The sequence below is a fragment of the Brachionichthys hirsutus genome, chromosome 3 (assembly GCF_040956055.1).
Source record: "Brachionichthys hirsutus isolate HB-005 chromosome 3, CSIRO-AGI_Bhir_v1, whole genome shotgun sequence".
In the NCBI taxonomy this organism is placed as follows: domain Eukaryota; kingdom Metazoa; phylum Chordata; class Actinopteri; order Lophiiformes; family Brachionichthyidae; genus Brachionichthys; species Brachionichthys hirsutus.
In genome coordinates, this window is record NC_090899.1 from 1,295,993 (window position 1) to 1,319,063 (window position 23,071).

The 23,071-nt window shown below is 51.0% G+C and overlaps 1 protein-coding gene across 1 annotated transcript in view; it reads left to right on the forward strand.

The window, feature by feature from the left end:
* The first annotated feature begins 1,570 nt into the window (after positions 1-1,570).
* Positions 1,571-23,071, forward strand: part of thsd7ab (thrombospondin, type I, domain containing 7Ab) — a 57,086-nt gene continuing 35,585 nt past the window's right edge. Inside the window, exon 1 of the mRNA XM_068757336.1 lies at positions 1,571-1,721. Coding sequence (XP_068613437.1) covers positions 1,571-1,721 — 151 coding nt within the window. The remainder of the gene's footprint in view (positions 1,722-23,071) is intronic.

The following is a 23,071-nucleotide window of genomic DNA, read 5'->3' on the forward strand; positions in this document are numbered from 1 at the left end:
GTGTTCGACCGGCGCTGGACCATGCTGCAATCTGCGTGACGGTTGCGCTCAACATTTAAATGCTACCTGGCTTTATTTTGGCGCCGCGTTTCCACACTTCACCTGCTCAGGTGGACGACAGAGTAATATATTCACGTAGAACATGGAGACCTAATAGCAAAATGTCTTTTAGGAAGTCGAGACCCAACAATCCTCCACGAGCCACAGCTTGGAAACGGCTGTGAGGAAATCACTGCTTTTAACAGGCAGAAACCTCAGATGGGGGGGGGAGATACAGCGACCGATCGGGACGGGGTGAGGAAGAGGAACACAAACATGAGGAGCGATAACAGCTGTAATAGAAGGACATGCAATATTAACAATTTCCCTGTGGGATTATGTTACAGAATAAATCTCTAGACATCTTTTAACAGATTACTAAAATGTTATTCTGATTCAACAACAATAATAACAATTGTGTCAATCAGGAACATTTATGAGAAGAAGAATTTACTCGTTTTTCATGCTGCTTTTCTTTGTCTTTTTTAATTTCCACCTCGGGACGCTTTTTTTAATCTAAATTTATCGCTGCAGCTCAAAGATTTCTCCTGGACAAAGTGACGCGTCAGCTGTTCTTCCTGATGTTACGGTCTGGACGTGCAAACTGATCAAACACCTGATGGGATTTAATGCAACCGTTTTGGTCTGTTTTATTGATTGAAAGAATTTTATATTAATATGAAACTATTACTGTAAATCCTCATGCTACCTCCTGCTTCGGTGTTTTGCTCCTCCTTGCTTCCTCCATTAACCCCCTCCACTATCCCCCCCCCTGCATTAAGCGGCTCGTCCTCCTTCCTCCCCGATCCTAGAGCAGCGCTTCTGAAATGTGAGACCAGTTTGAGCGCCGCTGGTCTCCAGTCACCTTGCCAGCTCTGCAAGCGGAGGATGATTGGAGGAGGAGAGGGAGTATCCGTCCCTCCTGCCCGAGGCGGGAGTAAGGAAAGCAGGAGAGGAAAGGTGAGCGAGAGGGAGAGAAAGTGAGAAGGAGCTGGCCGGAGATGCAGAGACGAGAGAGAGATGACAAGACGGAGCTGAGGAGGAGAAGAGTGAATGAGTGAGCGAGTAGGAGAGGGAGAGGGAGAGAGAGAGAGAGAGAGAGAGGGGGGAAGCGAAGAACACTGCAGACACTCGCCCACTGTCACTGCTCCACAGCCAGAGGACAGAGGCAGCGACGGCAAACCGAGGAGGAGGAGGAGGAGGATAGGATGGAGGAGGAAGACCGAGCCGTCTCTCTGCAGCTCGCCCCCCCTCGCTGACGGTCCCACCGGGACCAGCCTGCCAAGTTCGGATCAGAAAGGAGAAAACCGCAGCGGACCCGGACTCCCACAGGACTCCCAGAGTATCCCGCTCTCTCGCCTCCTCGTTCCTCCTCCTCCAACCGCCGCACGTTTTGTCCTCCCGAACCGAACCACGCCTCTCTCTCTCTCGCTCGCTCGCGCTTCCTTTTGCCTTTCGGACCTTTTCTTTCCAGACCTGCCTTCCCTGATCTTCTGAACTGAGTGGATTTACTTTTATCCTGTGGCGGACCATGGGGCCAGGGTGGAGGGGTGCAGCAGGGACCCTCCGGATAAGAACACAGGGCAGCTGGTACCTTTGGGTGATGCTGCTGCTCCTCTGTGGTTTCTGGAAGGCTCGCTCTCAGACAGACGACGGCAAGTCTGTTTACTTCTGGGAAACAGGTACTGCTGCTAAAACATTAGAGCTTCTAACTGATCCCTCGTTTTACATACGGAGCCTGAATGACGGTCGCCGCTGAGTCGCCAAACGCGGCTTTCCAGCTCGTTATTTTGTGGGGAATGTGCTCGGAATGTCGTGAGGACTTTTGTACGTCGGTGAACCTTTAAAGAAAGATTAGCTCGGAACCTCCAGATGACTCATTAGAGGTAAACGACTCCACGCTGCCGAACTTCACGAGACGCATGCACTTGAAAGATGACCCAGAAATCTACAGCAGCGCCGTCTCCTCGCTCTGATTGGCTTGTGGCGTGCGGGATGACTGTGATCCATTTCTGACTGGATTGCTTTCATCTCCCCGGGTCGCAGGTGACGCAGCGTTGTTGAAATGTTGTGTGTTACGGCGTGATTGCAGTGAGGGGAGAGGTGTGTGAGGCGTTCAGGGTTGATTGCACGGCTTCCGTGTGTGTGTGTGTGTGTGTGTGTGTGGGTTGGAAGTGCATGCACAACGGGGGTGTTACAGTATTCCTTATCCTTTCCCGTGCTCTGTAGGGAGTGCAGCTCCAGCAGAGACGGGATTATAGCAAGATTAAACGGGGTAAAATATGGAAATACTTTTTCCTGCTAGCATTTCTAATAAACACAGAGGAGATGACTCTTAAAAAAAGAGGCGTGAATCAAAGACGGTCTTTCCCGACTTGATTTAACCCGAATTTAAAGAAAGGATCGGGAGGTTCAGGTGCACTTTCCTCGTTTTACTAAAACGGTCTTTTTCCAACCGCTCACTCCGCCCATCCGGCCCCGCCTCGCCCGGCGCCGGCCTCCATCTGACGTATCCCACATCGCTCCTGTGCGTCTCCATCTTTAAAGAGGATGTAGCTGACGAAGGAGATTAAAGGAGCGAGGACTTAGCGACCCAGGAAAGACGAGCCTCGAGAAAGGGAAAGGCAGACGAGCACTACATCCACCCTACTGTGGGTCACCGTGGTTACGCCTCTCTCCCACGCTACGCCGCCGCTCCCCGATGCCATGCGTGCTCCATAAGGAGAACACTCCAGGCTTTGATATGTGATCCAGTGTTTGGAGTTTGTTCTGTTCTTCCATAATGAAAGGTAGGGCATTGATCCCAGCCCCTTCCTCCGTCTGCTCCTCTTCGGTTTGACGATTGTCTGCAGAGTATTGAAATCACATCGGCTTTGAATCTCAGCTCTGTTCATCGAAATGAGATTATCTTTGCACACGATTTGCATACTTTTACTTGCCAATCGAAGCTTTAAAAGAAAACCGACACACGCGCACATAAAGAGTGAGGTTTGTGCACACTTGCAGCGTGTGCAGGGGAGGGAATATTCTAGTGGCAAGCCACGCTCTGATGTTTTGCATATTGATGAGTCGAGCTGAAAAACAGCCCCAGTCTCGGGAAAACTGTGGGGAATCGGGCCAGCGTCGCTTTTATTGCCTTCTGTGGAAAGATGATGTATCTGTTTTGGAAGGTGAAAAAGTTCAGCGCCGTTTTCACGCTCTGAGAGTTCTATTCAAATGAGACGGCGAGAGGCAACAAGCTCCGTCAAGCGGCGTGTCTGAAGGCGGCGCTTAGGGTAGCCGGGTGAAGAACGGGAATGATGAGGACGGCGGTCTCGGTGATGAGGGTGAAAACGACTCGCCGGAGCGTTTGAGAGATTGCACAGAGTTTTCCCTCCCTCTCGGATTCTATTTTCGCCCTGTTTTTCCTCTTGTCACTTCCTCTCATCTGCGCCCTCCTCTTCCTCTACGTCTTTATCGCTCCATCTCCCCGTCTGGCGCTCACACTGCTTTGAGATTCGCAGCTATTTCCCAATCCGTGCAGAGGAAAGAAACGTGCCAGAATTCCACGTCAACCTTATTCCGTTGCCAGGGGTGAGGAGGGAAATGTCTCCTCACCTGGATGGCAGTCGTGTAAATTCTGAGCATCTTAATGCGCAGACGCACAAGAACACGCACGGCAGGCGCGTCCTTCCGTTTCTGACACCGCGCTTCATTAGCCTGGCGCTGGAGCTGCCGAGGCGGCATGTCTGCCGGAAGATAACGTAATTACAGGTGCTGGACCGGGCGATGGTGCGTTCAACGCAGCCGAGGAAAAGGCGTACAGTAGCTACTGCACGCCGTCTCGCCTCATTAGATCAAATCAGCACACGTCTCACCTTCCAGGCGTCGCTCACATGAATGACGACTGTGTTCATCATACAGGTGAGGTCTGAGTCAGGTAACCTGCAAGAGCTCAAGGTTAGACGATTAAAAGCACGACCTTTCACCTCTGATTGGCAGGGACCGAAAAAAAAACCCTCCAAACTTTCTCTACAGAGCTGCTGGAGAATTTGTTTCATTTTTTATTTTAAAAATTAGAATTTTTCTTAGATATGAATCAAGAATCGTTGCAAACAAAAAGCAGCCGTTCTCTGCCAGCCTGTTTTACCTCGGGACTGCCCGGTAAAAGACTGACTCACTTTTTATCGCCTGTAGACGAGTCTTCCTTTGTTTTCTTTATCTGGATAGCCACTTGTGACGTCACAGATCACGTTCCACAGAACAAACACGAAAGAAAAGCGGCGTGGAACCGGATCGGCTTTTATCACATCGTTCATTCGACTATCATAAAAACCGTTCACGCGACCACCCAGGTGTGAAGCGTCGCCATTTTCCCCGGAGGATAATTCAACCTGTACTTTTCACCACTCGCCACGGTGCCAGTGTGTTTCTGTCTCTCTGTCTGCTTGTGTTGGAGTTCCTCCACATTTGCCGGCGCTGCTTCTCTAATGACCTGTCAGTCTGCAGTGAAAGTGAAGCTTCATTCCTTCACGGTCAATGTGGGAGAGATCACTCATCTCAAATGCGATGCTGTGTGCGGCTGTCACCTTCGGATGTATCGGGGGCACGGCACCGAGCAATGACAGGCCGTCGTTAGTCGAAGACTTTCCTGCCTTCGGATTGACGCTGGCAGTGAAGGATGTCGCCCTGGCCGAGAGGGTTGTTGGCGGCTCTTTCCGCGATCACCTGCTATTACGGCGTTCTCGCCGGAGACGACGTTCAGGAAGTTGAAGGCGAATGTGTGTGACGGGTTCAGCCCGGCTGAGACAGACGGGGTCATCATTACAGCAAAACGCCTTCGGCCAACCCGATCGGAGGAAGGAGAACAGGAGAGGTAGAACCTCGAGAAAGATAGAAAGAAAGAAAGACATTAACGACCTCCTCTTGGAGGTTTGTTAGCGTTGCCTGATCATCTCGTTTTATGCGACTCCTGGACTCGCCCGATCGTGACTCATCACTGCAATGGAAGCTGCCGTCCCCGTGTGGCACGGAGATCCTTCGCTCTAAATAGCTCTGCGCTGATACCTGCGTTACCTGCATTATGTCCCCTCGCTGTCTGATCCAGAGACAATCACGTCTGGGATCAGTCGCTTTGATGCCAACAGGAATGCGACCAATCAGAGCATCGCTGCGAAACGTCTTCTTTTTTTCCTGCATTACGACGTGACCCTCTATGACCGTAATTAGCATAGTACCCAAGGGCAAACCAGAGAACTCCTTAGCAACCGGCAACAAATTTAGGCCATGCATATAAATTAAGACAGTTTCCCTGGGATTTCATTTTTCGTTACAGAGAACGCCACTGGGTTTTATTCTAATTCAGCGGGCCGGTGTTTTTGTTTTCATTTTGGCTTCAGTAGGATGGAAACGGAGGCTAATTGTGCGTTTGGCCCGACAACCATCAGAACACGGATCCGCTGCCTTGGTGTAAAAAGCTGAAGTGGGGACGGAGTTCGCCGTCGCACCGGCGGAGATGAGCCCGTATCCGAGTCGACAGGGTGTCATGACTTCCTCTCGAAAGCATTAGCTGCAAAACACACAAACCAGACCAGTCATACCGGACTGATCCGGTTTGTGGCTCTGGAGACTCCGCCCGATCGATCTGCGCGCCGTTTTTCAACCCGCCGATCCATCCGGCGGAGGAAGATGCCCGAAAGAGGCCAGTTTGTTTAATCTAAATGGCAGAGCTTAAACTAAAACCTGGCTATTACTGATATAGGAGGGACGGCGGGATTAGAGATTACTTCCCATCCCCGAAAAAAAACTTTATTTAGAGTGACATAAGAGGATTCTCGCTGCCTTTTTCTGTCACATTCGCACGGCTGGGAACGTTTTCGTCGTCCGCCCTCGGCGCCGGCTGGATGCTCGTGGTGTGAGTAAGCAGATCAGCGGCAGATCCATGTTATGTGGGGATGAAGAAGATTAGTTCGTGACAGAAACGTCTGACCTACACAGTTTTCGTGTGCTAAATTTCTGCAGGCTCACAACTGGCGTTTAGTCACGTGTGATCCCGACGAGAGCGGCGGCGTCCGAGTCGAGCCTCAACGCTGAACGAACTATTTCCTCCTCAACTACAGAAAAGAAGAACTGGAATCTGCGCTCAGCCTCAATCTGAAATGCAAACAGATCACGTGGGTATTTGGGGGGGGGGGTCCAGGCACTCTGGCGGTCAGGGAGTGGCATTCAAAAAGGCCCTCTGCTCCCACGGGAGGCAACGAGGCGGCTTCGGCGGGCTGAGAGGAATGGCTGCGCCCTATCATTGAAGAAAGCGCTGACATTTAGCGGCTGCCCCGACGCTCCTCTAATAAAGCAGTGGAGACCGGGGGGGGGGGGGGGGGGGGGGCAGTAGATGTACTCTGATCCATCCGGCGTTTTAGTCCATATCACTAATCCTCCATCTCTCCCACCGGTCATCGGCACTCACGGGCACACTTTAGGTTTTCCTTTGAACGTAAAAGCGTTCTGGGGGTTCGTGTTTAATGGACGCTGCGTAATTCGTCATTAGATCATGTGATGAACTGCAAACAGACCTTCTCTGTGGCTGAGGAGTCAAAGCTGTTAGATCTTGCTGAGCATCCTGAGAACGTGACGCTAGAGTATTGGGCTGCTGCTGCTTTCAGTCTCGCCTCGCGTTGAAGGTCACGTTGCCGTTTCCTTCTGCACGTCTTCCTTTCAAACCCAGAACAGCAGCTTCGGGTGATTTGTGGGCGCTGATCTGCAGGATAACTTCCGAGTCGGGCATGTCGTGCGTTCGGCTCAGTTTACTTTGACCGCACAATAAAACTGAGAAGTGATTAATGGAAAGTAATTACGCAGACTGGAGCCGCGCTAGCAGCGCTCTGAGGCTGCACAGCGATGCTTTGAACTTCAGCGGGCTAAGATTCTCTCAGTGGTGATGCTAACAGTCAGATATTGTGATATCAGCCAGACAATTAGCTGACTGGCTGGCTTGCTTTTATTTATCAGCACTGACGACCAGAAGCCGGCGAGAATGTCATGAGTTCTGCAGGTTTTTGATCGTAAACCAACGATTGAGTGACACATGAATGTTTTTATGGTAAATTCATACCAAGCTTAAAATGTTTCATGCGGTAAAGGTTTAAAAAATAACTAAGAAATGTCAGATGTGAAGAAGAATTCCGTCCTACGGACACCATGAACATTTATGCAAAGTGTCCTTGTTACTCTGTCCAGTAGTTTTGTTGCGTTCTGCTTACCTTGAAGGTCGGAATTCCGAGGTGGGAATGACGTCACCCCAAAGCCATCTTGGACAGTTTGAGGTTGGAGGTGATGAGGTTCCTCAGACATTCCAACTGGGACTTCCCGGTACAGCGGGACTAGTTTTTTCTCCTGTTAGTCGCATTATTTTCCGTTCATGCTAATAGGCGCTACGTATTAACTCACACCGTTTCAGGCGGAATGGGCAATTGGTCGATTGCTTATGAGCTGCATTTCTCACGCGAGGAAATGCTTATGCCCTATTAAAGATACACTCTTCAACATGGGGTGGAAAAGGTGATTAATTTTCAGACTTAAAAACAGATAAGAACTCTCATTATTAAATCCCTAAAGTCAGCATGATACGCCTGAAATGTATAATAAAGCGGGAAGAGAGGGAGGAAGAGGAAGAAGAAGCGCAGACGGTTCGTGGGCATCAAAAATCCATACAAAGGAGTTTTGGCAAAGAGGGCACCCCATTCCATTCCTTCACGCTCGCATCATAATGAAGTAGAAATATATAATGGAAGGAGAGAGAGAGAGTGATGGAGTGGGTGGCTAATCGTCGGTGACAAGCCCCTGGATTAGAGGGAGGGCAGCAGATGGCCTCAGGCCGGGCAGCGCTGGACGAATATCCCAGTGGGTTGATCGGGAACGCTGAGACACGGCCGGTCGGGGCGGATTGTTTGTTTGCTCACCTGCAGAGAAGACGAGCGGTGCGAAGAGGAAAACGCTCAAGAACCCGTCCCTAACTATTTGCAAGCTTATCAATCATCAGAAAGCATTTAGCAATATTATTAGCTTCCCGGATTTGAATCTGTGGAATGTTTGTACCCCCCCCCCCCCCCGATTCCAAAAGGGTCCGCTCTCTTCATCCATTGACGGCAGCAGCGCTTTCCGACACAGTCAAACCTGGAATCTGTCGGCCTTCCCGATGAAGATGGTTGACATTCCGGTTCTCGTAGCGCTATTTTGGTCGAGGTGACATTGAACATGTCATGAGGTGTATAACGAGTCCGTAGTGACTTTGATACTCTGCCAAAGAGAAAGGTAAAATGCTGCTTTTAATGCACAATTACATTTCATTCTTCTTATTCTTTTTTTTTATTAACTTTGCAACAAACAAAGTGAGAAGGAGGAGAAATGCGTCTTTTGCGGCTTCATTTGATTTATTTGCAGTTAATAAGGAAAACCTGCCTGTAAATGCTTTTATTGAACTCGGGATGCATTAGTGGTACAGGGAGAACATATAATTTGGTGTCATCTGCATAGCAGCAAATCAATTATGGTTCTGCATTATTTAGCCTGGAGGTAGCATACACATTTAGATTGAATAAAACGGGACCTAGATTAGACCCCTGGGGAATGCCTGAGTATAGAAGAGCAGAAAGGCAGAGTTCATGACAAAAGAGTCACCTGAGCATCAACATTAAGGAAATTGAACCTACTTCGTATTATAGCTGTATTTTTGTCCCTCCTCCCACAGTGGGAGATCCTGAGTGTCCGAGCTTTGAAACTAGAATCAATGTTTTCATCCATCCATTGATTCAAACGTCTATTTTGTTCTGTGTATCCATTAGCTTCACTACCCATTGTGCTACTGTGGGTGTATGGCATGGGCCACACACACACACACGCACACGCACACACACACACTGCGTAAATCCCGTAGAGAAAAAGTTGTCCTTCTGCTTTCACACATTTCCAGTAACCAGGCAGCTTTTAGCGTGTTTTAGCGGTCACACCTCCGCAGTGCTAGCATGTCACAGATTGCGTGAGCGGCTGTTTCATATCTGATGTGGGTAATGGAATTGTACAAATGTTGGTATTTGTATTTATAGTATAGAAATATTGCAACTGTAAATATTGACCCACATCAGCTGCTTCAGACCATCTAATTATATGTTTATTGAACAATCAGGGAGTGGTGTAATATTTATTGGATACTCGTGCTGTGATTGGGTTAGCGTCGGGCGGTAAAATGCACGAACGTGCTTTTGTGATTGCGAGAGAGCGGTCTGTGCTCGATTGTGAGACGCAACCTCGACGAGTCCTCTTTGTGTTACTGCAGCGGAGGACTCGTAAACGAAGCCCCGGCTGGTGTAATCCATCATGACACATGTGACCTCTGTCCTCAGAGCCACCGGCTCGTCTTCTCTGCCCTTCGTCACGCGGCGTTCCGGCTGGGTGCCCCCCCCACCCCAAGGACAATTTATTCTGTTTCAAACACTAAAATCCACATTTCCATAGTTTATTTAGAATTATCGAGGAGATAAAGTCATCAGTCCGTCCGTCCGGCAGGCCGAGCCTCAACTTTTTGTGTCTTTCGTTTTCTACAGTTTGTACTTTTTCCACATGTTTCCATGGAAACAAGTCGTTGTCTGCGGTTTGGAAAATATCTCACAAATTATCACCAAACTTCACACATAAATTGAACACCATAGACAGTCGTGTTCTGCTCACTGGAGGAATGGAGGATGATGCATCTTCATCACTCCGGATTGTCCGGATGCACGAGGAGCTTTAAACACAAGGCAGGAATTCAGCTGCTGCTTTTTCCATAGCAACGCTCCGTTATGACATCGTAGCTCGTCAGGAAATCCTCGTGGGATGAAACGTGACACGCTCACATCGGCCTCTGCCTTGACGGCAGCCACACGCCTCGCACGCCGTCGCCACGTATGTTCATCTCAACGGAAGCATCGTCCGCTTCAAAGTTTTCAGGAGATCTTTATCATCAAACCGATAAAAAATGTTGGGAAGTTGCTGCGGGGTTAGACCCAGCTGTCACACCGGGGGGGGGGGGGGTCGAGCAATAAAATAAAACGCTGGTTGCTCCGAGCATCACGCCGTCGCAGGAGTTCTTGGCACGCCGCCTCCTGACCTCGGCGTCCTTTCTTTTAAATGACAAACTCTCCCTTCGATGATCTCACTCATCAATCGGCGGCGGGCTCTTTGTGATCGAGCGTTGCTGCTTCCAGGAATCCTCAGTCGAGACGGAGCTAAACCCGCTACGGTGTGTTTATGTCTTTGCGTGCGTGATTCCGATTGTACCGTTTCGTATTTCCATCTTTTGGGATGGGATGTGAGCGTCGGCTTCCGTCACGCAGAAATCTCCTGGTAAATAAATACCTGCCTCTGTCCCGACGAGTCGTCTGAAAACTATGTTTGTGTTTGTGTGGATCGCCGCAGAATTCCTTCTTCTGTCGCCACAAGCAAGACCGGAAAGGTCCAGGTCCATTCAGGACGTGTCCGGCCGTCGGTTGCGCCGCTCGGCGCCAATCACGCGGGCGACAGGATGATATGTAGGGAAGATATTTGGGGATATGCGAGGATGAAGATGAAGCCACCGGTGCTCGAGCGATGAAGAGTAGTGAGACTAAACACACACTGTGGGACCGTTTGCATCCCGGTGTGTCATCCTCATCCAATGAGCAGCGACCTGCTCGCCGTTTATTGGACCGTGCGTCACGCCTTTATCTGACCGAAGCCAGAATGAAGAAATAACAGAACCCACAACCCGTGGAGTTTGTGCTGCAGCGTGTCAGAAGAAGTTCTCATCAGCTGTCAGCAAACGGCCTGACTCAGCTGTGTGTGTGTGTGTGTGCGTGTGTGTGTGCGTGTGCGTGTGCGTGTGTGTGTGTGTGTGTGTGTGCGTGTGTGTGTGTGTGTGTGTGTGTGTGCGTGTGTGTGTGTGTGTGTGTGTGTGTGTGCGTGTGCGTGAAGCCAACAGGATTACATACCTGTCACACCTGTCAGTCATCTCGCAGGCTACCCCTCCTCCACCCCCACCCCCCCCTCCCCCAGTGAGCACCTGACAGCTGTAGTCATGGCAACAGAGATAATGTGACGGCTGTAGGTACTGTATGTCAGGGATCCTGCCCCGTACCGGTCTCACACGCGTGACGCCCCTTTAATTGGAGCGTGTTAAATATTCAGGCGTTGGGAGAAGTCGCCATGACGACAGGCACATCGTCTTCTTCTTTGCGTTAAGGGTTTGAGGAGGCGTCTCGATGCAACGTGTGGCTTTGGCTGGATTGCTCCTTGTTTATGATGAAAGATGAAGAGGCTGAGAGTCTTTGTCGACCTTTAGCTCCGCGGCGAGGAGGAACGGATCAGCTGTGGGAACGCCGACTGGGATCGCGCATCCCGTCCCATCCCAGCCGACGACGGGAACCGAACTGCCCCCCCCCCGCCGTCAAAAACGGATCCATCTTCCTTCATCTCGGCCCCGACCTCCACATCTCCCCGCACGCCGTCGTGGAACGCCGCTGCTCGCTCTGACACCCAAGGTCATGCAAGGAGTGTTTCCAGGGCGCCTCCCCCGGACGGGTTTCCTGTTACACCTGGGATTTTACCGTCAGAGTAATCGTGTGCGGGGCGAGCACGCCGTGAACGGAGGTTTCAAGACGCTTTAAACTCACCGTCGCATTGAATTCCCGGCCGCGTCGGCGTTCTTCTCGTGTTTGAGTGACCCTGACCCAGTTCTACGAAGGGAGCGCGTCCCGGGCCGCTGGCCGTCTACGGCAGCCCAGAAAGGCCAAACACGGGGCGTCAATGAACGCCCGGTCCTGTCGGCGTGTTGAGATTTAATTTTGGGAGTTATGAGCTGAGTGCAGCATCATTTCTGCTCCTGGGGGGTCCCTGCAGGTAACCTGAGTAATATTTCCCTCACTAATGATGTCGGCCTATTATTTTACCTGCCTGCATCCCGTTTGCTATTCATGATCATTTTTATGAGATCCACGGCGTCACCAGGGTGACGGCGCACACGGGGATACCAGCAGCCCTTCCTCCTCCTCCTCCTCCTCCTCGGTTTAGTATTCATTTATTCATATGCGCTGCAATTAAGTTTTTTGATTGGATGGGGGGTTGGGAGGTGCCGTCCGAGGAGCGGCACCCTCAGCAGGACGAGGGTGGGCCAGGTGAAGACGCTCCAGGTGTGTCACATGACCTTCTTTCCACCACGGAGACCACCAGAGATCTTCTTCTCTTCCCTGCGATAAACTGGCGGCTTGTCCAGGGTGTGCCATGCCTCTCCCCGATCGCTTGCTGGAGGAACGGTGAGACTTCCTCATTATTGATCGAGTGGGATCACTTTATTTGACGCCGATCACACACCGCCAGCGGCGACTGTACTGAAGAGAGAGAAGACCTCTCTCCATTTTCATCTCAGAGTTATTTCCGTCCGTCATGTTGGGTTTTCTACGGGATGCTGCCCTGATGCATCCGTCCAAAGATCCGTCCGGCATGTCGGCCTCCGAGCGCCGCCGCCTCCCGCCGGCTTCTGTTACGGGTTCGTAGGAGAGAATGAAAATGCAGCATCGACTAAAGAGTCCCAGTCGTGCGAGTTCAAAGCTTCGCCTCCACCCTGTGGCGTCCTTTGATGTCTCTGCAGATCCCGTTTGCGTCGCCCCGATCTCACCGGCTCGGTTTCTTTGCTGACCGAGGGGGACGCGATGCAGAGCGCCGTTTGATTCAGGAATAAAACGAATGAATAAAAACAGAATAAACGAGCCCGGTGGACAGATGGCGCTCCGGCTTCCGGGAGGCGAACGCAAGCCGCTCTCGCGTTGATGCCTAACTAGCCCAGAGGATCAGCCAATCATGCAGAAACTGATCTTTTACTATGGATCCGATCAGATGTCAGACTTATAGTCGAGACTTTTGCAGCAGCGCCTCAACTCCCAGCGAGACGCAACGCTGCATGCTAATAGCGCTGCATGCTAATAGCGCTGCTTTGTTATACCCACATCGTGTCGCAGCGAATCCTCCGTGGGCACCAACAAACGAATCCCCAGCACCGCTCGGCGCTCAGACACTCCCCTCAGAGGAAGCCCCCAGTTAGCCTGTAGCATCGTGCTAACACGCACCAAACGTTCGAGTCGCCCACGGCGACTTTTCTCCCTCCTGTCTCGGCTCTTGCTCACCTTGCTGGACTCCCACACCTTCTGTCCTCTCGTCCATGGGCTTCGCCAGAGCCCCCGTCCCCCCTCCGTCCCCGGCGCTGCGCCCCTGAATCATCCTCCCCCTGCGTTCAGATCCAGATGTTTTGAATGGAAGGAGGAAGAAGGAAAGTCGTCTGTCGGCTCCGCTTGTCCAATCACAGCTACAGAGACGCTATTATCTCACACGCACTTTATCCAATTGTGTTGTCTCCGCTGACACGGACTGACAACAGACGGGGGCGAGGAAAGATGCGTTTGCGGTTATCGATGACGGCGGCGTGTCAGGTTGTACGTACAGAACCAGCCCTCCTTGATTGGTTCCTCTGGATTTGGATCCAAACAGGGCGTGGTCTTTGGCGAGGCTCCAACGCTCCCCTCTCCCGTTTTCTTTTTGGACGTGGTCGCGTGCTTCATCCCGCCCTTCCCTCCCCATCCGCTCATGTTTACCTGGAGCGCCGCAGCAGTGGAATCAGTGCAGACTTGTGTGCTCATTTATCTTCACGCCTTCACACAGAGTGCGGCAGTCTTCACAGCCCCCCCCCCCCCCCCCTCTTCCCTCGGTGTGATCACAGCTCTCGGCGTTTGCGTGCATATGTTTGCACGACCCTCCGACCTCCTGATCGACCCGGCGGTGTTCATCCTGCACCTCAGCGTGCGCGGCCCGTTAGCCGGCCTCCCGGTGCAGCGAGCGGGAAGCGTTTCCATGCCGTGGCTGTTCCTGGAAAGCTTTGTTCTTTTTTTTGGCTGCTAATTTATGGAGGAAACTGAGGCGGCGGGCGGCTCGTTTCTACATAATGATATTCCCTGTGATGGCGCTTCTCGTTATCGCTGCGAGGACGGGGTGTGAGTAAGAAGATCAGATGAGAACGAGAAGGCGTCCTTTAGCTCCCGCCGCGCACGCCTGAGCTTCCGGATGTGGGCTGTTGAGCCGGAGCGGCTACTTCCTGCTGTTCCTTTACCGTTGACGTCAGACATGACACTCCGGAAGACGTTTTCCTATTTTTTAGCGGCTTTTCCCACATTTGGAACCTGTTTCCACAGCCGGCTATTAAAACGATTCCTGCTGTGAACATCGAAGAACTGAAACATCATCATGTCATCTCTGATCAATTAAGGCCCCTGATATTGGAAAGTGGTGTTTATGACTAATCATTAGACAGAATAGCGATCATAACATGTAGCTAAATTTAACAGTTACAGTGCTAATATATTTCCCTGGCATGTAGGAGGGGCCTGTTGTAAGTGGGCGGGGCCGCAACTATTAGGCCATCTTACGAACTCACTTCTCGTTGGATTAGTGTGAACACATTTTTACTATCCTTACTCCTCGTCTTCCTCCGTTGTTCCGCCCGTAAAATATTTAGCAGCTGCTTCGTTTCTCGGTTCCTTGCGTCACGTTTCTGTTTAGTTAACTTCAGATGAACACATTTGCAGCCGATCCTCTCGGCCCCGGCTTGCAGTTAGCACATGCGTCCAATCACGCGGCTTCGGCTGCCAGATGGCGGCGATGGCAGCTTCTCCGCCGCGCTGAACAGGCTGCTGTTGGATATATGCGCGTCTGAAGGCGCTTCCTGTTGGAGATTGATCGCCGGTCCACCTGATTCGTGCGGCTGAATCTCATCTTTGGTGATTTCTAGGAGGCCTCCTCTATAAAGGAGGAGCAGCAGGTTGTCGGTCGGTTGCTGATGGATGCAGATTCTTCACACTTGGGTTTCCTGCTGATGAGAGCGTTCCTTCGGCTGCCGCCGATCTCCTCAGACACGCCGGTGATATTTAATTACGTCTTGACGCATTGACGAATTCAAAGCCTCGGAAAATTGAATGGCGAGACCTTTACACCGTGGAGAGGCAAGAGTTTTCCAGAGCCGTATCCGTCCTGTCGCCACCATCAATATCCTAGCAACTGGTAATAATGCTCCGTAATCCCCCCCCCCCATCTAGCAGGGAGGGTGTGAGAGGGCGGACAGAGCCGAGAGCCCGATCAGCGCCATCGCTCCTCGTCGACGTCCCAGCTGCTTCCGAGGTGCCCAGGTGGCGTCCATCTCGAGGCGTTAGCTTAAACTTATTTGATTAGGTGTGACACCCCGAGGGTAAAAGATGGCCGCCGGGCGCTGGCCACCTGCCCGACCTTTGGCTGTTTCCGTTTCGGCCGCTGTACCGGAGACTCGGTGCGCATCGATATGGCAGATCTTTCAGATCTAGATCTGGATCCAGCTTCATTTTATGCTTGTTCGTCCGCCGCCGTCAAATGATCGATCACATGACCTCCTGGTTGGCAGAGCTAAGAATCTCACGTGCGTGGCTAACGCTAGCTCATTGCTAGCTTCCTGACTGGGAGACGACTTCCCGTCAAACCCCGATGCTCACGGTGGGGTCGTCGGATCCTCCTTGATCGGATCAAATCCCCCCCCCCCCCACCCATTCACGAGCGAGGGCCTCCACAGTCTCCCATGAATAATCAGAGCCTTCCATGTTGACATTGAGTTGGTTGCGCATCATTTCTTTACCCGTGGGCTCCCCACGAGGAACTGGGTTGGGGGGGGGGGGGGGGGCGTCTTGTGTGAATACATTCGTCAGAACAAAGGCTTCTGTAACGTCCGCCGCGTTACGCACGATGTCCACGCTGGAGACACGCAAACGGCAGCGGCACCAGAAAAGGCTTCTCTTCACTCAATCAAGTCGGGCGGACTGATTCCGACACGTCAGCCCGAGTCTCTGTGGGATCCCGCGCCCGCGCCCGCACCTCCACGTGCGTCGGCGTTGGGATCCCGCGGGAAAGGCAGCCGTCAGTCTCGAGATCTATTCTGGGCTTCTGAGCGGCGAAGGAGCCTGACGGGTTTTAGAGTAATCAATCATCTGTCCCTCGGCTCTTTGCCAATTTGATAGCGGCGGCGTCAAAGAGAAGCGAGCCCGTTATTCCGGGAGATCAGAGGCGAGGGTTGAGCTCGCCTCTTCATATCATATCATTATAAGCAGATAACAGGAATATCTTCATCTCATGCCTACATTTTAAAACCTATCCTCTCCTGCCCTTCGTCTTTATGCCCCCCCCCCCGTGCAACTATAGCTCAACGTCCTAACGAGACCTCCCAACGGACTGCGTTCCGTGATGCTGTCAGTTTCGGTCGCTGAGATTGCTGGAAATGTCTCATTACTCCGGCGAGCAAAAGAAACTCGTCAACGGAGGACCGTTAACTCTGCGTGAACCGTCCAGCCCCCCCCCCCGAAAAGCCATTAAAAAAGAATAACCCGGGGGGGGATCGGAGCTACCTCCACCTCCCCGGGATGAATAAATCACAGCCGGTGCTTCTACGGAGCGACGGGGGGAGGAGGTTCGTGAAAAGTTCAGAGCGGCGTCCGAAACGAGATTTAGTGGCGGAAGGAACTGAAAAGCGTCCTCTGTCTTCATCGCACGCTCCGGCACGATGCGGAGCGACGCCGAGCTTGAGAAGACTTGGCAGAAGGCGGTGGGTCGATCTGGAGGTAGGCTCAGCTTTGACCTGGTGTGTGTGTGTGTGTGTGTGATGTGTGTGTTGTGTTGTGTGTATGTGTGTGTGTGTGTGTTTGTAATTTCCATGTTCTCCGTCCAACACGTCCCACATCCCGACCGCAGCCAACAAGGACTCAAGAACTTTAGCAGCGACTGGGCTGGAAGTGTTCTTTCCTTAGATCCAGTACACTCACCTAATCGGCCGAACCAGAACCCCCCCGCCCCCCCCCACTGTTCCACCGCCGCTGCCTCACCGGGCCTTTCATTAACAGGAACAATGGCAGACTTGATTTCTTGAATCTTCTCAGAACCGTTAGCATCTAGCTGTTGTGGAAACATCATTTCTGATTAGGAGATTTTGAGCGTCTGTCGATAACCGAACCGGTTAATAATCTGGGTCTGGTTTCTAAGGAAACGGAGTAAACCTGGACGTGCCACGTCGGAGTGTTCTTGTTTCTGTTCTCTGTATGTTTGTATCTGTTTACACGGATCTGTTGGACACGTTTCAAATAGACGCACGAAGGAACTGCTGATTCACTTTAATGATTTTATTTTCACTCTTTCTTCACCGCTAATGTCACAGAGCTTTTCCACGTTCTGTGTTTTCAAAGCGGCGGCGGCTGAAACGCTGATTGTTGCTGCGTCTCCGGAGAGCTAATTTTAAACCCCCCCCCCCCCCCCCACACTCTCTCGTATTCCTATTGGATTGTGATGTAAAGCATGATGCATTGTGGGAGGTGGTAATCTAATCCCCGACGCTGGCACTCCTGAGGGTGAAAAATCTCACCGTGTGATTGGAAAATTTATCTTAATACAGTGACAGCTACATCAGCAAGCTGCCCCCCCCCCCTCCACCCACCCCACCCTTTAGCAGCACCTGTACAACACATCCAGACACACTGCACCAAAAGCACACCTGTAATATCACATATTCAACGCCGACATATTAAAAAGCCCACCGGCCGGTTTCACGCCGCTTGTCCTTCTCCGTCCTGTAAAAACATTCCGAGATCACTTCTCGTGCCCCCCCCCCCCCCCCCCCCCAGATCAAGAACAGCGTGAGTTTAATCCATAAAATGAAAAAGATTATCCAGCTGCTGCATGAATATCGCTGGATATTGCCGACCAAAAGAGATGCAAAAATGTGGACATACATTTTGCCACAAACATAAATTTAATTAAAGTTTCCCTGAAGAAAGAACTAAATCTGATTTCCAACTCGCTTTAAATTGAATCCAGGATTCAGGATTCCTGCATCCAACATTTGAGCCAACGACCTTCTGTCTGAAGGTTGGGGGCGTGTTCACCTGGGGGAGGTGTAGAGGGTGAGGCGACTCCCGCCGGCCTCGGGCGCTTCCTCCCAGAGGTGGAGCGAATCCAGCCGATCAGCCCACATCTGTTCCTTGATATTTTTGTTGCTGTCTGTCTGCAGCTTGAATCAGAGCTGCTAGCATTCTGAGCTAAAAGACGCTGTCACGCCCCCCCTGCCACGCCCTGTAACCGAGGCGAGGTGTGTGTGTGTCTGCACAGGTGTAGAAGCCTCCTCCGGCGTTCTGAACAGCACCGGCGGCGGGCAGCAGGAAAGTAGTTGAGTCAGTTCACAGATAGCTGCTACCAGCGGCGTCCAGGCTGAGGCTGAGATGGGGCGAGCCACACCCTGCCTGACACGCATCCCGGGGGGGGGTGTAGCAATCCATGTGTGGATCTAAAGTCGGCGTCTTTAACGCGTCTAATCGGCCTCGGCTGTCGGCGTTCCGATCGTGGTCGAGCGTCAAGAGTCTAAATTCTATTTCATTCAGTTCCACTGCAGAGACGTTCACTCCAAAGAGAACACGAGAGCTTGAGCTATTTATTTGTTTCGTCACAATATCGTCAATAATTGATCGTTTATTTTAGAATAGAGGAACGCTCTCATTAGTGGGACTGGATTCCGTAGATCATGGAAAACTCCGCTGCAGTCGAGCAGGGAGAAAATCATTTTTATTAGTCGCCATCTTGTTGTCAAACATTTTGTCCAAATAAAACGTAGATTTTAAATCAACTGAGATTTTCTATATAATTAGAAATGATTAGAGAAACGGACAAAGATGCGATCAGCTGGACATGTAATAACAACAGTTATAACGTCCAGTCGAGCGTCCCGCAGGCAGACAGGACTAGAAATAGACTATTTAATCCAGTGTTGCTTGGTGAAACGTCTGCCCGGCGGCGGCGGCGGCGTTGCAGGTCACGACGGATAAAGGTCACGACGGCTAAAGAGTCATTAAGGCGGCACCATGGCGGCGTTCCAGCTCATGTAATCTGTATCGTGTGGCTTGAGGTGCGGCTTAGTGCTGCAGAGCTGAGGGCAGCGATCGCACTGAACGCAGGCCGGGGTGAACAATCATCCGTGAGCGCTAAGCTGCTGTAATGACGCTAAGAATTAGCCTCCGCTCCGTCGCCTCGCCCCTCTAACGTTCTTCTGTTGTTCAAACTGAGCCTTGATGTAAACTGTGACCCGTTGAGACCAAAAGGCTAATGCCCATCTGCTGCTAAACCGCCGCGTTGCGTCTGAGAACGCCGTTTAAAGCGTGATGCTCAGTCAAGCCGTGGCCCGCATGCACACCAGATTTTGTTTTGTAGCTCTTGGCAAACAAATGCTCCGCTAAGCTCGGTATGATTCAACGTGGCAAGTTCAGCGTGTTGATACTTAGCTCGCCCGAAGGCTGTGCAAACACGCAGCCGTGCCTCCCGCCCGCTAAGCCTGAGTGGAGCGGAGTGTTGAACGGCGAGCAGCTCCACGCGGACTCACGAGGGTTGTCACACGTCCGTGAAAAGACTCGCAATTAGGAAGGAAGGGGTGCGTAATGGAGCTGACGTTCTTTCCTCGTCGCCAGGAACCGGAGGATCATATTTCAGGCACGTTTCCATGAGTTTTAAAACTCCGTTCGTGTCCTCTTCATTAGGAGACGAGCTCTGGGTGATTCGTTCAGGCTTTTTACGAGGCTTAAAAACGTTCCAAAGTGCGGATTGTTTGTCAGCCGCATCCGTAAAATAAAGGTACAGTCATCCGAAAAATCAAACCTCAGTGAAATCATATTTCCGAGCTTTGATTGATTTTGACTGACTCAGAGACCCGAGGCTTAAATACTACGTACATTAACTCAGTTTTACCATTCACAAAGCCGCTGCTTGTTATTCTACAACATGAATAAATACTGCAGGAGTCTCAGTGGAAACGCGGAACGACTAAACAACGGCTAAACAACGACTAAACAACGACTAAACAACGACTAAACAACGACTAAACAACAACTAAACAACGACTCAACAACGACTAAACAACGGCTAAACAACGACTAAACAACGACTAAACAACGACTAAACGACGGCTAAACGACGACTAAACGACGACTAAACGACGGCTAAACGACGACTAAACAACGACTAAACAACGACTAAACAACGACTAAACAACGACTCAACAACGACTAAACAACGGCTAAACAACGACTAAACAACGACTAAACGACGACTAAACGACGGCTAAACGACGACTAAACGACGACTAAACGACGCTAAACAACGACTAAACAACGGCTAAACAACGGCTAAACAACGGCTAAACAACGACTAAACAACGACTCAACAACGACTAAACAACGGCTAAACAACGACTAAACAACGACTAAACGACGGCTAAACGACGGCTAAACGACGACTAAACGACGACTAAACGACTAAACAACAACTAAACAACGACTAAACAACGACTAAACAACGACTAAACAACGACTAAACAACGACTAAACAACGACTAAACAACGACTCAACGACTAAACAACGGCTAAACGACGACTAAACAACGGCTAAACAACGACTAAACAACGACTCAACGACTAAACAACGACTAAACAACGGCTACACAACGACTAAACAACGACTAAACAACGACTAAACAACGACTCAACAACTAAACAACGACTAAACAACGACTAAACAACGACTAAACAACGACTAAACAACGACTAAACAACGGCTAAACAACGACTAAACCTCGACTAAACAACGACTAAACAACGACTAAACAACGACTCAACGACTAAACAACGACTAAACAACGCCTTCCTTCCTTCCTTCTTGTCCAAACTCACAATCGGATCAATCAAAGTGGCTGAAGCTCGAACCTCGTTGCTCAAAGCGCTGACTCTGCAGAGATACCGCCGTCGGCTTTACGGTTCGGTTCTAACGACCCCGGATCCCGGATCGGGGGACGGTCCCCGTCTTTGTGTGCCGGGTTGAGGTGACGTGGATTTGAGATCGGTGGCGACACGGCGGCCCATTCATTAGGGGAGCTGACCCTGCAGCAACAAAGACACTGTTCATTAAATCCACACTCGAGGCCCAGTCGGAGATCAGGCTCCGGGGGGGGGGGGGGGGGTAACACACCCGTGATGTATTGTTCTAATCCTTGTGGGGAGCCCAGGGACTCTACTGATGCTCCACGGTGGCCTTAAATAAAGCCAAGAATATCAAGTTCTATCATCATCTAACAACACCCCCCCCCCCCCTAAATCTTAATTAGCAGTCAGTGTTATGACTCCAGAAATAGAATGGACCTACTATTTCACATCCTGAGGCAGAGGAGTTCGATGGTGGGAGACATCCAGGAGACAATTCTCAGATAGAGAATAATTTCTGTCTGCGATGGATTGGATTTGGACCGGCGGTGTTTTATTTCGGTACGGCGGGATCTGTCCGATTCTGCTGCGTTTCAGATTTCATTCCTCCGCCTGAAAACTCAATATCAGCTCCCAAGATCACATTCACTTTTTATTTTTATTACTTTGTTTTATGAAGCCAAAGCTTCCAAGTCACATTTTTATTCTGTTTTAAAATAATAAATTGATTTTGTGGACTCAGGAAAACACCTGAGACGATTGATCTGGAGAATCCCAAAAGTACTTTACCCTCTACTTTAATATCAAAGTGTCTAAAAGATATTTGCTGCTGCATCCTGACATAATCCAGAGCTGCAGACGCCTATCGAACGCGTATCAATCACTTGATATTCAGACATTGATCGACTTTATGTTTACCTCTGCGAGGACATCGGTCGATACCAGCGGTCCATTCACCGATTTCCTGTTGGCCACTGACCCCCCCCTCCCTGAGGGTCCACTCAGCCTCAGGCCACATGCTAATATAATCAATTACCTAAGAGGCTAGTTTTAGGAGGGAAAGTAAATCTACCCAATTACTTTGATTTGTCCTCCATGTAGTGTAATTGTCCTTTAGATAACGTGGGCAGAGCGCAGCCCCCCCCCCCCCCCCGTGTTAATTAGTGTTCTTTAACTCGCCTGGACCGGCTGAGTCGGCCTGACTGTTTCCGTGCGTCAGCGAAGTTTTCTTTGTGGAGAAACACTCGATTAGGCCCGGCATGCTCAATTTGATATCATAAACTGAAACGTTGTACGGGGCAAATGGAGCGGCGTGAGGAAACGCAGGAGTTTAATGGCGTGCAGGGATAGCGTGGGGGGGTGGGGGGGGCAGAATTATTGATGAGCATAACAATTAACTGTTGAGCAATAGGTCAGAGACTCTATCACTCTCTCTCCTCTTTGTTTTTGTCTTTTCTCCTCTCTCTCCTTGTCTCTCTGCTCTCTCTCTCTTTCTCAGCCCAACCTCCCACTATGAGTCTCTGGTTCTGTCCAAGGTTTCTGCCTGTTAAAGGGAAGCGTTTCCTTGCCTCCGTCACCAAGTTGGGTTCGGTCTTTCCCTGCTCCACCTTCTTCTTCTCCTCCTCCGGCTTGTCCCGTCCGGAGTCGCCGCAGCAAACCAACCGTCTCCACCTCACCCTGTCGCTGTCACCCGGGGCAGCGGTGATGCTAACGGGGATAACAGCGATGAAACGGCGTGCGCGCTTTACCAGTGATGACGTTACTCACCTCCTCCCTCTTCATTAGCTCAGACTGCTGAACGGTTCCTCCTGCCATCAGTCAGCGATGATGAGGCTCGTCTGCTAACTAGAGTCACACCGACGTCTGCGCTAACTGCTGCCCCGATAAAAGCAACGCATCCCTCACCGCCACGTGAAACACTTGCTTTTTAATCACCTATCATCTGCGCTGTTGCGCATCACGTTTCGCGTTGCCTGAGCATCGCTCTTTGCACGCGGAGGCTGATTTTATCGGGCGCTACGGGACTGTTGCGACCGACCCGAGCGCAGCGAGAAGCAAGGTAGCGGAGTTTATCTCCACTCGCGCATCATCTGAGGTCGGCTGCCGACAACTCGTTAACACATTTTACATCAAGGGCCGCATCAGAGGCGTCTGCGGATTCGCCGTGGGGATCTATTGCGTGCCGTTCCTTCAGG